Raw genomic sequence first — 15,203 nt, forward strand, 5'->3', positions numbered from 1 at the left:
CAGAGTAATTTGGATACTTAATATCCAGAAAGCCTGATTTGTAGAAAAATACATTTAAATATGATGCCACAATTTTTTAGTTTAAATATTATTTTGGTTTTGTTAATTTTGACTTTGGTTCATTTTGGTCTATATATTTTCAAAATGTCTATTTTAATCTTTCTACTTTCAACTTTTATTCATTTTAGTTAAAGTATTTTTGAAATGGATCATTATACTTCTAAGGAGCGATTATTTTGGTCTTTTAATTTTTATTTTTTATCTTATTTATTTCAACAATTACTTAAGTATGACACTTTACTTATTAAATTTCTTTAAATGTAATCATCAATTTATATTAAAGGGTTTTTATAGTATAGAAATTGTGTCAAAAGTATATTTACTAAAATAATATTTAAACTTAAAAATTTTGTATACCCTAATGTTTTTGATGAAAGGTTTTGATACTTTAGAGGTGAGTTTTTCAAATTTCAAATACTACTGAGGAAATTAAGAATAGTATATACTTTAATAACTTGATTATATATTTTTCTATGGTGTTTGCTGTGTAGCAGCAAAATATTCCCATAATGGACTTTATGAACATTTCTATTGATTATGCCAATTTAGATAATTTTCTTGGTGGATTTTGTCAACTCAAACCTTTTTTTTTTTTTGTCAACTCAAACTTTGATAGAAAGGATTTGAATAATTACATTATAATAACTATAATATATTTGACTACGTGATTTAATCATATAGAATCTGTTTGGGAAGACTGTATTTTCTCTCCCCAACCATATTAAAAAAAAAAAAAAGTATATTGACTGTTTAAATAAGAGATGGATTGTAATTAATTTTGAAATATGGGCAGATACTTTTTTTGATACAAAATGCAATGGGGGCGGGAATATTATAAACTCAAACAAGTCTTTTAAATTAGGGCACTACCCTATTATAAGCTTTAAACTAATGGCCAACTATTATTCTTTTAGTTTAAATACTCTTATATTTTCAAAATGTCTACTTTTATTCCTATACTTTGAAATTTTGTTTGTATTTGTCCATCTTTAGTTTTGATCTTTGCACAACGGCTATTTTGGTCCCCTCATTCTCATTTATTTCAATCAAAATTTTAGCACGGCACTTCACTTTATTTTTTTCAAAATACAGTCATAAATTTGTATTACAAAATTTAATATTTATATAAAATTTGTGTTAAAATTTTATAAATTAGATTAAAGTAATAAGAGACCAAAACATACTTTTGAAATTATAGGGACTAAACTCAACAAAAATGGAAAATTAACCAAATTTGAAATTACAATAATTAAAATAGTATTTAACCTATTATTTTGCAAGGAAATTTTTTTTTTTATTTCTTTTTGTACTTGTATAGTCTTATAGCTTCACTCTACTCTTGTTTTAATGATAATATTTTGGCCTCTAATATTTCACAAAATGCAACATTTTAGATCTTGGAAAGAAACTAAACTAATAAATTTCCGCGAACTTAAACATAATTAAATTACATGTATTCTTGTCCAAAACATTGTTTGAAAAGAAATTTTGAATATTTATGTTTTCTTTTCAAAGAAAATAAAGTAAAGAAGATGAGAATTGGGAAGAAGAAGAAGAAGGTGAAGAAGTGACGGAGAGAAAAAAAGAAAAAAAAAAAAGGCACATCCTGATTGCGAACCATGGTCTCTCAGTGGCCATTGTCGAATCTGAGCCGTTGATATCCGAAATCCATGAAGGTTATGTCTATGAAATCTAGGGCTTACACCATCATCATCATCATCTCCGCTTCTCACCCATTCGCCATCGCTTTCACCTTCCTCCCATGTCGTCCAACATCCACCACCACCACCACCACCACCACCACCACCGCCACCACCACCGCCACCTCCCATTCAACGCCCAGATCTTTCCCCCCTCCTGCCCCCACCTCGCCGACTTCCGCTCCCGCAACGGCTCCAAATCCTTCCGCCTTCTCCAGGATTGTCTCCGCGTCAAGCCTCCCGGAGGCCGCGCCGCCATCCGCCGCGATCCCGACGAGGTACCCCGATGCAGCTTCTGCGGCGACTCCGCCCTTCCCAGGCTCTACGCCTGTGTCACGTGCGCCGCTGTGTCATGCCACGCGCCTCCCTCACACTCCCACGCTGCCGCCCACGCCGAATCAATGCCGCCCGGCCACGAGATCGCCGTCGACGTCGACCGTGCCGAGCTCTTCTGCTGCGCCTGCCGGGACCAGGTCTACGACCGTGACTTCGACGCCGCCGTCGTGTTGGCCCAAACGACCGCCTCGACTCTCGGCGGAAATGTGGTGTCTTCCAGTGGAGCGCCGCCGCAGCCTCTGCTCCCGCCGGAGAATCTGAGGAAACGGCGTAGAGTTGATTACCAGCCCTGGACACCGGATCTGAGGGAACGGGTTTTGATGGGTGCGAATTCGAGTCCACTTGACGGTGCCAATTCCAATATGGGATCCGAATCCGAGATGCCTTCGGGGTTGCGGGGATTGAACAACTTGGGGAATACGTGTTTTATGAATTCGGTTTTGCAAGCATTGCTGCATACTCCGCCATTGAGGAACTTTTTCTTGAGTGATCGACATAATCGGTATTTTTGTCAGAGAAATGTCAATGTCGGCAATAAAAATTCCAACTCTAATGATGGAAATGGCAGTAAAAATTCGCGCATCTGTCTAGCTTGTGATCTGGATGCGATGTTTTCTGCTGTCTTCTCGGGTGATCGGACGCCTTACAGCCCGGCAAAATTTTTATTCAGGTTTTTAATCGATGGATATTAAGATTCCGATTTCCTTTTTTCGTAGAATGTTTGATTCTGCAATTTCGATCGCTACTTGTATCCTTGCTCTCTGCTTTCTACTGATTTGTTTTTGTCATTTCCCTTCTAAAGATGATTCTTTCATTTTTTTTCCCGACCCACTAAATCTATGTCTTATTACAGTTGGTGGCAACATGCTGCAAACCTTGCAAGTTATGAACAACAAGATGCTCATGAATTTTTCATCTCTATTCTTGAAGGCATCCACGAAAAGGTGGACAAAGATCGGCGCAAACCTTACAGTCAAGGTAAATTCTTGCTTGCTTTCCAATGCTCTGTTTGCTTTCAGATCTTTTTCAAACAATGTGCATGTGATGTTTACCTTTTCTTTCTCTCCTTTCTCCCCTTTTGTTATTGTTTCCCGTTTTCCATGTTTGCACTGGTTGCTTGTTGGAAGTCAAAGAGCAGAGTCATATTTAGATTTAGTTCTTGGCATCACCAATTTATTTGTGGAATTTTCTAAACATGACTGGTCATATCATGGTCCAGTACTGGTATTATGCGCTTGGATTTTATGTTTAGGCATTTCTCGGACACAGTGTTATTGCACGAAATGCTACACATGAAGTTTAGGTGTAATGTATGTCTTTTTTAACGCTTTCTAGAAGTGTGCTTCTTTGTTACTGAGTTGTGAGTTCCATATTCTTGTCCTTTTACTATTAATGAAATTCAACTGATTTTGGTGCTTCAACACTTGTTTTTGACATCTGACCAAAGACTAATAATCTCCAGGCACTTTGACCATTTGGCTTATCCAGTTCTGCCATTTGACCATCTTCACTTAATTGCTCTAATTTAGAATTTAGGCTTCCCAGACATTCACATAGATGAACTGAAGCTGAAAATTTTTGTAGTTGTATAAGTTCTTCATGTAAAGGCTGGTCAATCACTCTGCATTGTTAAATAGCTTGGTACATCTCCAATTCACCACTAACATAAGTTGTCACATTTGGGTGGGGGAAAATCCTCAGCTTCTAAAGTGGGTATTTTAATTTTTCACTTGAAAAGCCCCAACAGTCGGTGGATAACCCCAAGGCATATAATGTGAATGAAATTTGCTGCATTGCATTTACAAAAGACAATCCGCTTAGACTGATTTTTAAAAAGCGCCTTATTTTCTGTGTATTAGTTTGTGTTTTTTCCCAAGCCAAGATAAATTCATAGTGACGTGTATAAAGTTGGAACTGCAGGATTTGAGTCTAGGAATCTTGCTATTGCTCTAGGAGTTGACAAGTGCTCAAAGATTTAGGGCTAATTTCCAAACTCAACCTGCTGGCTTGATGGTATTTTCTACTTCTCACTTGTAAGTCAACTATTTCTCAACCAACTTGGTTATGAGTTACAAGTAGGATCATCCACCTCTCATATTTTTCATGTTAAAAAACTCCCTTTCTTTAGTCCAAGGTGCATTATTAACCACATTGAAAATTGTGAACCTACTCATGAGGAAATGTTTTTGTTAAGAAGTGGTCATTCCATAATCAGTTGGTGAAAGATCCTGCTAACCTTTTAGTCATAGGGTAATTAATGAACTTGTCACCTTCTACCATCTCTCAACTTTCTTGATAATGCTTAATCACTGGATCCTGGAAAATTTCCTTAACAGATCTCCACTATTGACATTAAGGTTGGATGTTAAGGTTACTTGGAACAAACTTATTTGCCATTTTCTTCTGGATTTAGTTTTAGCATACATTTAATTGTTAAGTTTTCATTTTGGTGGATTAGAATAATTGTGATTTTAGAATGTCATTTTTCTTTAGTATTGAATAACTTATCCCTGTCTCTTTTCCAGTGCAGGTAATGGAGACTGTTGTATTGCTCATAGAGTATTTTCCGGCATATTGCGGTCTGATGTCATGTGTATGGCTTGTGGTTTCACATCGACAACCTATGATCCATGTGTAGACATCTCTTTGGATTTGGAACCAAATCTAGGGGGTTCTGCAAAGATGGCAGCCACAAGGTCCAATCTTTCTTGCAATGGTGAGGCAGATTGTGTGAACTCAAGCCAAAACCACAGGATATCTTCCCTGGTGGGTTGCTTGGACCAATTCACTAGGCCCGAAAAACTTGGGTCCGACCAGAAATTCTTCTGCCAACAGTGTCAGGTGCGGCAGGAATCTCTCAAACAGATGTCCATAAGAAAGCTTCCGTTAGTTTCTTGTTTCCACATTAAAAGATTTGAGCATTCTTCGGTTCGGAAAATGTCGAGGAAGGTGGACCGATATTTGCAGTTTCCATTTTCTTTAGACATGGCACCCTATCTCTCATCTTCTATTTTGAGAAGTCGATTTGGGAATAGGATTTTCCCTTTTGATGGAGATGAACAAGATGCTTGCAATGAGTCATCGTCGGAGTTTGAGTTGTTTGCTGTCATCACTCACAAAGGTAAATTGGACGCCGGTCATTACGTGACCTACTTGCGGCTGAGTAATCAATGGTACAAGTGTGATGACGCTTGGATTACCCAAGTCAATGAAAATATTGTTAGGGCTGCACAAGGATACATGATGTTTTATGTGCAGAAGATGCTCTATTACAAAGCAAGTGAGAAACAGAGTGCTTCATAACGTTTCGTTAGATGGGAAACTTGATTACAGGACAAAATCGGTTGATGCTCAATCAATTTCATCGATATTTTGTTTGCCATGGAAGCCAGTAATTGCTGTTGTTTGTCAGTAACAAGCTGAACTATGAGTGCCTGCACATTGTAGTCAAAGATATAGGCGAGCCAACACTTTTCGGGGATGGTAATTGTGAGATTTACTCATGAAGGCAGACTCAGGTTCCTTTTGAAGGGAACTTCTCTGATACTTTTTTAACTCCTTTTCATCGCTTCCTACCTATTCAAGCAATGTTGGTGGCTTGGGATGGAGTTTTAGTACTTGGAGTTGTGGCTCAGCAGATTAACTGATCTCTCTCTACATATTATGAAGAGGTATGAAAAATCTAATTCTAGAGCTGTCTCTCTCTCTCTCTCTCTCTCTCTCTCTCTCTCTAGATATCCATATGTTCCGGGTGGGTTCTTCATCTCCCCCGGATTTCTGATTTTGAAATCTATCCATCGATTTTTTTTGGTGGAACCACCTATTAATTCAAACATGAAACTGCAACACATGGGGCTGCTGCTCCTTTTGGATTTGGTGCAGCAACAGGTACAATGGCAGGCTGCTTCAGCCTTTTTTTATTACACGTGATTTATACTGAATTTTAGTCTCCTTTGACACACTCTCTAAACCCCCCCTCCCCTCCTCCCCCCTTATTAATCTATTTACCGAGTCTGCCCAAAATGAGAATGGACAGGGTTAATGATCAAGTTATATTGGTCAAAACTAGAGTGGGGATAAGTTATATACATTCTAATTATGAGAAAAACAAACATCCGAACTGATCTAAATAGATGTATGTTTTTTTAGTCTGACTCTGTTGAAATTTGTATGCAAAATGTTATCATTAAGTTGTAGGTAAATAAAATTTTGCTATTGGTGAAGAAAGTGTTTTTTTAGCAGCAGCCTCCTCTGCCTTAACTTTTTGGTATACATATCCAAAATTTTGCTATCCACCCTTCCTAATGTTACTTCTGGGCTCTGCTGAATATCAATTTCAACTTTGGTGTCAGCCAATCTGATAGGTTGGCAACTATGAACCCTGCAAAAACCTGAAAAAAAAGAGAGAATATTACATTCTTTCAGAGCAATTTGTACGAACAGAATTGAAAAAGTCTCGACCATTTTCACATATTTTTAGAACGGAGGTGACCAAGTTGCAAAGTTAAAAAAGCTTTGTTTGGAGTTCGGAGTAGAAACAGTGTGCTGTAAATTTAACCGTTCTTGAAAACAATTTGTGAAAATGGACTTCTAGAACTATTTTGAAGAACAACTAACCAGGGGTGAAACATCGGTCGGTAGAAAACTCAAAATATTTTAAGCTTTGTATTGACCTGTTTGTTAGATGGTCGGTAGAAAACTCGAAATATTTTAAGCTTTGTATTGACCTGTTTGTTAGATGGTCGGTTGGTTTGTGATCGGTTTTTGGTGAATGTCAGAGGAAGAGATGCTGTGTTGGCCGAACAGCAAAGCTTGGGAGAGGGAAGGGGGAGAAAAAAAAATTCGAGAAGTAGAGGGAAAGGAAGAAAGGAGAGAGGAACGGTGGTTTGGTCTGTCTCGGTTGGTTTTTTGGATTTATTTGTTCACCCCTACAACTAACCATCAATCCTTCACGAGCGATGTAATTTTAGCTATTCATTGTGCTCGATTTGCGCAAATGTGACCAACACGAACACTTCTATACCATTGTTAACAAACAGTGATGTGGTTAAATATAAAGGATGGGAGAAAATGAGATTGGATATTTGCCTCAATGGATCCAAGAATGTAAAGCAGAGAATAATGGCGGCCATGGATGATCATATCAGTGAACATTGCAATTGGAATGGTGAGTGAAGAACCTAATGCAGCCACCAGAGCTGGTCCAAATGGCTCCCAATGCCCTGTAAAATTCAAGCTTTACTTTTTGAAGATGACTTCTCTCTCTCTTCTCTCTCTCTATCATACCAGAAGTAATCAGCAACAAAATTTCCAAGGAAGCAATTGGCAACAATGGCTTCCACCACTTTGCCTGATTTGGGAACTGCAAACTTGGGTTCTGTGCCTAAACCTGTCAATGGCCACACTGCAAAAACAAAAACAAAAAACAAAAAAACTTATATTGATTACAATTCATAATATTCATAATCTAGACAGTTCAGATTGAGTTGATTGATCATTTTTAATGCGAAAAGGGTCTAGATCCCATATTGCAAAACCTTGAGAAACAAAAAATATAAATAGTTGTCAAATGCTTAGATTTCTTAATGAAATTAAAAACGAGAAACAAGAAATGGACCCTTATTAAATAGCTCCTAAAAAACCAATTACCCGAAAATGTGTTTCGGTTTCCTCACCTAGCCACCATAGGGCGAGAAAACAAAGAATCCAACAAAGCCAAGGAACTTCTGCAAGTCCAAATTTTGTCCATTTTGCCCAGCATATTTCTTTAGCAGCACTGCAAATTTGACAAAAATATACAATATACATTATAAAAATGGTGTTTAATTTCTATTATTGAAGAAAATTTGGACATCTTTTTTTGAATATTTCTAACCATAGTAAAGGCCATCTGTCATGGCTGAGAGCAAAGCAAATGCATCTCCTACTAAACAATGCTTCTGATTTTTGTGAGTGTCGGTTCTTATGATTGTGTTTCGATGTTAAAATTGAATTTTTCTAGAGCAACTATGTTCGAGTATTTCTTCGTAGATAATTTTAGGCATGTTTCGTTTTAAGAAAGTATTTAGTGCATATAGTGCTCGACTCGTACACTCCAAAGCTTAAGTTAGTATTTATTTTGAGTTACTATTGAGTCGAGTTTAGATAGGTTGTATAGAGATTACGTACTTTTAGAAGTGTGGGACTTCACATTTTATAGAGGAGTTTTGAGAAGTACAACTTTGCCACGAGTGAATTTTTCAATGGATTTTTTGCTGGAGTATCCCTTTCCCAAGTCGGGTCTGAACTGTGTTATCTTTTAGGTTGGTGGCATACGATTATGCCAATTTCACTTCATCCTTGACGTAACTGAGCTGAAACTCAAATACATGTTCTCGGGTGAGTGGTCCACACGTGGCGGGTCCAAAGCCCACCTATGATAATTTTGGTATTTAAATTGGTGAGATACCTAACAAATAGTTCAAATAAGTAGTAATAAATTATTCTCATTTTAGTTTTAAAAAAAATAGAGCGCATCTATTTGAAATGGTTAATAAGTTTGTTCAATTTTCATAAAACATTGCTCATAGCCAAATTTGTTGTAATGAATATGATACCCAACTGAAAGAAGGGAAGAAATTGAACCAAAACACTCCCATCTTCCTATAATACACTCAAACAACAAGAAATTAAACTTAAAATAACATTGAAATAGACACTAATGAAAAAGAGTGAAAGACCAAAATAACAAATCACATGGAGCCCACTAAAAAGCAAATGTGAGAAGCACAATAAGAATGAGAGGGGAAAGTAAAAAATAAAGTTCAAACAATGGAAAATCCTTCAAAAAATAACAAAGAGAACAAAATCCAACCATAACAATGGCGGCCTTGATAAGGAAGTTTTCATCGTAATGGTTCAATATTAATGTATGTTACTGTTAATATGAACATAACTCAACTGGTTAAAACATATATTTTCGATCTAGAAGTTAGTGGTTTGAATCTTCACCTTCACATAGTTAAACTAAAAAATTATAATAAAGTACTGCTATAGTATTAAAAATTATTGGACGATATACCTCAATGATACGAAAGCTACGATATTATGATATTTACTAACAAAATTTTCATGGTTCGCTATGATTCCTACAAAAGAATTTGATAATTACCAATATCATGAGCATAACTTAAGCATATAACTATTTTCTTTGGAGTGGGAGGTTTAAATCTCCGCTCTCAATATTTATTACACCAAAAAAATAAATTTGAGAATCAATTTTTTTCAAATATTTGTCAATATAAACATCTACTTTGGTTCATATTAATTATTTGTCATTAAGTGAGATGGATGCCTCATATCGCATCAACCTCTCTCCTTCTACCACGTGTCAATTCCTTACCCTTCCTCACATCTATCATGTAGAGCCAGGATCATTTCAACCATATGCACTCGCAGCATCGCGTCCGTTAGATGCAAAAATGGTCACGTGGCGTGTTTAACGGTTACACTATAATGGTCTTTACCGTAGAGTAGCATTTCCCACGTTGGCTCTCTTGTGCTTCGAGTTTCATTTCGTTTCCAAATTTGTGTTTCTGTCTTATCCCTTTTCTCTCGCCTTAGCCCTCGCAATTGCCCGCTCTTCGTTATCATCACCACACCCGTGAATCGGAATCGCAATTCGCCGGAACCTTGGCCGATTTCCGATGGCAAATTCTCTAATTGCCGGGACGTAACTGTAATCTTGGTCCAATTTTGGTTCTCGGAGAAGTGAAGCTGATGATATATTTCCGTCGAGGATTTGTTTGATTGAATTCGGGTTGGTTTCAGTAGAGATTTCTTATGCGAGGTAGGAATTTATCTGTTTCTTTCACTTTATAGCTGAATTTATGTTCTTTGTTCTCGCAGAAAAATCTTAGGGTGGTGAGTATCTAGTTTAGTAGAACTGGATTTAGGTTGCAGTTTAGGAGATACTTTATGGTGTTGTATGAGCTTGGAAGCATGGATAGAGGGTGAGGAAAGATAAAAAGAATGAGAATTGTGGTAATAGTTAGAGAACTGCTTGTTTATGGGAAAATGCCGAGTCTTCTCTCTCGCTTAATGTTGAGTCGTCTCCGCAGAGTTGTTATTGGTCCTGTTTGGAGGAGTCCCTGGTGTCGTCTTGCTTCATGATGTCTTGGATTAAAAGAGGATATAATACGTATTTGGTCTCTTTGTACTGAATTTCCTTCAAGTGGATTGTAGATCCTCTGAACTCTCTCGTATCACTTCTTATTTGTGGTAGGAAATTTTTTTTGATGATTTCTATGGGAACTTGGAAGATATGGAAAAGGGTGGATGTACTTTTGAAGTTGATTGAAGGAAACATGGATGTTCCAGACCTCCACATTAATTCAAGGTTGATTCGAAATTGCTTGGTGAAAACCTGTATGTTTTGTGAAAATTGTGAGAACATACTCGAAGTAGGAGAATTGATTGTTTATCAAGTTTTACCTAGTTAAGCACCTTTTTAGGTCACTTGCAATGTGGTATGAAAATTGGATTTTGTGCTTGAAATCAACAAGTACCTTACAAGATTGGACCTGCCCAAGGAAACCAAGCCATTTTATACGAATAAGTTCATAAATATTTTGCTTCCCATTTTAATGTACCTGGTGGATGTGATCAATTGATCAGGCACGTGAACTATAGTATTTTCAGTTACTATCGCTGTAGGAAATATGGAAGTTTTAAGTGTTTTTATCCATATCTTTTCAATGTTTTGCAGGCAGAATGAAGGGTGTTAGAGACTGGTTATTTTCTCAATTGGTATCCAAGTCGGTGGTTTCATCTAGACCATTACTGGGGAGTGACAGTTTCTTTGGTGAGGAAGTCAAGGAACACATGGATGAAGACCAAGATGATCAAGGTAAATATCTGTATACATGAAGATTTTTGCCTTGGTTCTAGATTCTATTTTTCCTGCATCTTTTGTTGGCAGACTTTAAGAAAATTTATAATTTGTTTGGTTTACTTATTCAACAGGACATCTCTTTTAAGGATGCTTATGCATAAAAATATTCATTGTCAGTTGTCGCTCTAAACTTTGAAGGGTTATTGTTTTCGTGAAGGATTGATGCTCTATGTCCTTTCACTTTTCATAGATTTCATAATCGATTATTATAATAGATTAAAAGCTTTAAGTCTATGACGTTTTTCTGGAACCGGAATTCAAACTCCTTCACAAAAGTTGTATCTCATTTTATCTGTTGAATTATATACCCAGAGGGTCTCAGTGGAAAGAGTACAGGATGTTTGGAGGCCCTCTCAAGGATTTGGGTTCAAGCTTCGGATAGAGAACTTTATGAAGTCTTTATTGCCTCTAAGAACTAGCTCAGGAGAGGGTGAAGCCTCCCCGAGATTTGAAGGATGAGGCGTTAGCATAATGCAAGAAGTAGGGTCCTAGGACCGAGTTATAAAAAAAAAAAAAGATTGGATTATAAGCTTGGCCCTTGAATTTTCAGAGTTTTAGAATCTTGAATTTAAAAATGTGCTTGATATATCTCTATACGTTTAATGTTGTGGCTAATAGATCCTTAAACATTAAAAAAGGTGTCTAGTAGGTCTTTGATCTTTAAATTTTGTGTCTAATAGGTGTGACCTATCAGATATATTTTAGAATTTAGGAATCTACTTATACACAAAATAGTTCTTGAATTATAAAAAATGTCTAATCTGTACAAAATTGAAGTTCATGAACCTACCACTTTTTTAAGGTTTGGGATCTATTGGATACAATACTGAAAGTTTAGTCCTTGAACTTTCAAAGTTGGTACAATATAGTTCAGGAACCTACCAATATATTAGATGCCAAATAGTTCTTGAATTATTAAAAATGTCTGAACCTACCAATATATTAGATGCCAAATAGTTCTTGAATTATTAAAAATGTCTAATCAGTACAACGTCGTTTAAGTTTAGAAATCTACCACTTTTTTAAAGTTCAAAGATCCATTGGATACAATATTGAAAATTTAGAAATCTATTAGACCAAAGACCTATTATATACAATTATAAAAATTCAAATGACTAAAATTGTAATTTTACCAAAAATGTTAATTTTGTTCTAAATCTTTTTGGTTTGTTCTCAAACTAAGTATATTCTATAACAACTTATTTTCTTCTGTAGTTGCACATGCAACCACTGCTGTAGCACCTAGTGGCCCTCATACATCAGTCTCCAGTGGGCATTTGGAAAATCAACATGATTTGTCCCTGGAGCCGGTTCCTAGTGGAGATTCACCCCAATCTCAACATAGCTCTAACAAGGCGAAGATGGATGTGTTGACAAAGATTGAGGACCTCCAAGTTCAATTCTTTCGGCTTCTACAGCGAATTGGACAGACACAGAACAATTTGCTAGTGGAAAAGGTTCTGTATCGAATACATCTAGCAACTTTGATACAGGTAGGGGAATCGGATCTCAAAAGAGTAAACCTTGAAAGGGGTAAAGCCAGAGCAATAGCAGCTGAACAAGAAGCAGCTGGGATACAAGAATCAAACTTCGCATTTAGAATACTTGTACTGGGAAAAACAGGAGTTGGTAAGAGTGCTACGATAAATTCCCTCTTCGATCAAGCAAAAACTGCAACTAATGCATTTCAACCTGCAACTGATCGTATTCAGGAGATTGTGGGAACAATTAATGGGATTAAAGTCTCCATCATTGATACCCCTGGTTTTTCACAATCCTCGTCAGGGAGTATGAAGAGAAACAAGAAAATTATGTTTTCTGTGAAGAGATATATAAGGAAATCCCCACCAGATATTGTTCTGTACTTTGAACGCCTTGACCTCATAAATAAGAATCATGCTGATTACCTTTTGATGAAGCTAATAAATGAGGTCTTTGGTTCTGCAATTTGGTTTAACACCATCCTTGTCTTGACCCATTGTTCCTCAGCTCTTCCGGAAGGACCTGATGGATATCCTGTCTCCTTTGAATCATATGTCGCCCATTGCTCAGAGCTTTTGCAGCAAAATATACACCATGCATTGTCTGACTCGAGACTTGAAAATCCCGTTCTTTTGGTTGAGAATCATCCTCAGTGTAAGAAAAATGTTATGGGGGAAAAAGTTTTACCAAATGGACAGGTCTGGAGATCACATTTCTTGTTATTGTGCATTTGTACTAAAGTTTTGGGCAGCATTAGTACCCTATTGAGATTTCAAAATTGCATTGAGCTAGGGCCATTGGCTAATACCCGGCTGCCTTCACTTCCCCACTTACTCTCATCTATTCTAAAGCACCGAGGTACGTCTAGTCCATCTGGTGCGGACTATGACATTGAAGCTATTCTACTTGGTAACAATGAAGAAGATGAGTATGATGATCTACCTTCTATTCGCATCCTGACAAAATCCCAATTCGAGAAATTGTCAAGCTCACAGAAAAAGGAATACCTCGATGAGCTGGAATACAGGGAAACACTATATTTAAAGAAACAGTTGAGAGAAGAGTATCAAAGGCGGAGGGAGATTAAGCTTTTAAAAGATAAAGATCTGGTGCACAATGATAACAATGGTGGTTCGCAGGCATTTCCGGAGGCGGAGGCTGTTCTGTTACCAGATATGGCTGTTCCACCCAGTTTTGACCCGGATTGTCCTGCTCACAGATATCGTTGCATTGCAACTGATGATCAGTGGATTGTCAGACCTGTTCTTGACCCACAAGGATGGGATCATGATGTAGGCTTCGATGGGATAAATTTGGAAACGGCCATGGAGATGAACAAAAATGTTTATACCTCGATCACTGGACAGCTAAGCATGGATAAGCATGTATTTAACATTCAATCCGAGTGTGCTGCTTCTTACATTGATTCCAGGGGATCTTCTTATACTTTAGGTCTAGATGTTCAATCTTCTGGTGCAGATAGGATGTACACTGTTCATAGCAATGCTAGGCTGAGGAGCATCAAGCATAACCATCCTGAAATTGGAGTTTCTATGACATCTTTCAAGAGAAATTGTTATTATGGTGCCAAGCTTGAAGATACCGTACATATAGGTAAGAGAGTGAAGTTTGTAGCAACTGCAGGTCGCATCGAAGGACCAGGTCAAGTGGCATATGGTGGGAGCATTGAAGCTACTTTAAGGGGTAGAGACTACCCAGTGAGGGATGACCATGTCAGTCTAACAATGACTGTCCTCTCTTTCAACAAGGAAATGATCTTGGGTGGCAACGTCGGGTCTGAGTTTCGGCTTAGCCGAAGCTTGAGAGTATCAGTTAATGCCAACTTAAATACACGTAAAATGGGTCAGATCTGCATAAAATCAAGTAGCTGTGAGCATTTGCAGATCGCCTTGGTTTCTGCTTTTACAATTTTCAGAGCCCTTCTGCGTAGAAAGGAAATTGAAACGCTGTAGTTTCGGATGATCTGTGCTGATTTTGAACTCAAAGATGACTTCTCTGCAACCTGGAACTGAAAACAACTGGTCTTCAGTTCACACAGAGACCCAAATATGATTAATTTTCCTTGTGTCTGTATTCCATTGCTTTCCCAGAGAAGTACATTACTGATTGCTAGCAGAGCCAGGCGTTTCCGCCGAACGGTTCTTGAGAGAGGTTTGTATACTTGGGGGAAAATTTGAGTTGATAATTGTACAGCGATAGGTGAAGTTAGATTTTGTTCTTAAACTTCCAGAATAAATTCCAATTTTGTATTTTTTGAACTTTTTCCTTTCTAAGATTGATAGATTTTGGTGTCTTATAGCAATCTTGAAGACCTGAATCAGAAGGGAAAAGTTGATTCACAAGGACATAATGCCTCTGAATCACAATGCTGGTATGATTCTTTTACATAGCCCCACATTAATCAAAGGAGTTGCAGAAGTTCTCTACTGATTTGAATGTTAGAAAAAGTTGTGCGGTAATGTAGTAAAATAAGTATTTTTAATCATGGATTTAGTAAAATCAAATTTTGATTAATTAATTATATATCATTATTAACTCTTCTGCTATCAATAAATTATTGCCTAATACTGCATTTATGGTTGAAACAAATAAATCTGATTAGTATTTTATTAAAATAACGATTTAATCATCTTAGTCTGTAATGATTGTATTCCTATACTTTTAGATAGGTA

The 15,203-nt window shown here is 37.1% G+C and overlaps 2 protein-coding genes across 4 annotated transcripts; both read left to right on the top strand.

Moving 5' to 3' along the window:
* The first annotated feature begins 1,557 nt into the window (after positions 1–1,557).
* On the top strand, positions 1,558–6,037 carry LOC111013026 (ubiquitin C-terminal hydrolase 22). Its single transcript, XM_022287346.2, has 3 exons — positions 1,558–2,766; positions 2,950–3,074; positions 4,627–6,037. Exons 1-3 carry the CDS (start codon positions 1,823–1,825, stop codon positions 5,397–5,399), a joined length of 1,842 nt encoding a protein of 613 aa, XP_022143038.2. The 5' UTR covers positions 1,558–1,822; the 3' UTR covers positions 5,400–6,037.
* A 3,612-nt stretch (positions 6,038–9,649) lies between these two features.
* TOC90 (Avirulence induced gene (AIG1) family protein) lies at positions 9,650–15,066 on the top strand. 3 transcript variants are annotated; one of them, XR_015792785.1, is made up of 5 exons: positions 9,650–9,924; positions 10,360–10,473; positions 10,843–10,983; positions 12,244–14,682; positions 14,831–15,066. XR_015792785.1 is itself a non-coding variant. In XM_022287419.2 (4 exons), exons 2-4 carry the CDS (start codon positions 10,446–10,448, stop codon positions 14,481–14,483), a joined length of 2,409 nt encoding a protein of 802 aa, XP_022143111.1. In that variant the 5' UTR covers positions 9,650–9,924; positions 10,360–10,445; the 3' UTR covers positions 14,484–14,789. The 3 variants fall into 3 exon arrangements, 2 of the variants coding, with proteins under 2 accessions (XP_022143111.1, XP_022143112.1); XM_022287419.2 differs by lacking the exon at positions 14,831–15,066 and having other exon boundaries at positions 12,244–14,789; XM_022287420.2 differs by lacking the exons at positions 10,360–10,473; positions 14,831–15,066 and having other exon boundaries at positions 12,244–14,789.
* The last annotated feature ends 137 nt before the right edge of the window (positions 15,067–15,203 follow it).

Source organism: Momordica charantia (assembly GCF_013281855.1).
Source record: "Momordica charantia cultivar OHB3-1 chromosome 8 unlocalized genomic scaffold, Mcharantia_2.0 BLBB01000008.1, whole genome shotgun sequence".
Taxonomy (NCBI): Eukaryota; Viridiplantae; Streptophyta; class Magnoliopsida; order Cucurbitales; family Cucurbitaceae; genus Momordica; species Momordica charantia.

What these genes read in the sequence shown, in the direction of transcription:
- TOC90 (XM_022287419.2), top strand. Translation starts at nt 10,446, where the DNA reads ATGTTCCAGACCTCCACATTAATTCAAG. An exon ending in GACCTCCACATTAATTCAAG is followed by an intron (nt 10,474 to 10,842) that starts GTTGATTCGAAA and finishes AATGTTTTGCAG; the next exon opens with GCAGAATGAAGGGTGTTAGA. An exon ending in TGAAGACCAAGATGATCAAG is followed by an intron (nt 10,984 to 12,243) that starts GTAAATATCTGT and finishes TTTCTTCTGTAG; the next exon opens with TTGCACATGCAACCACTGCT.
- LOC111013026 (XM_022287346.2), top strand. Translation starts at nt 1,823, where the DNA reads ATGTCGTCCAACATCCACCACCACCACCACCACCACCACCACCACCGC. An exon ending in CCGGCAAAATTTTTATTCAG is followed by an intron (nt 2,767 to 2,949) that starts GTTTTTAATCGA and finishes GTCTTATTACAG; the next exon opens with TTGGTGGCAACATGCTGCAA. An exon ending in GCGCAAACCTTACAGTCAAG is followed by an intron (nt 3,075 to 4,626) that starts GTAAATTCTTGC and finishes TTTCCAGTGCAG; the next exon opens with GTAATGGAGACTGTTGTATT.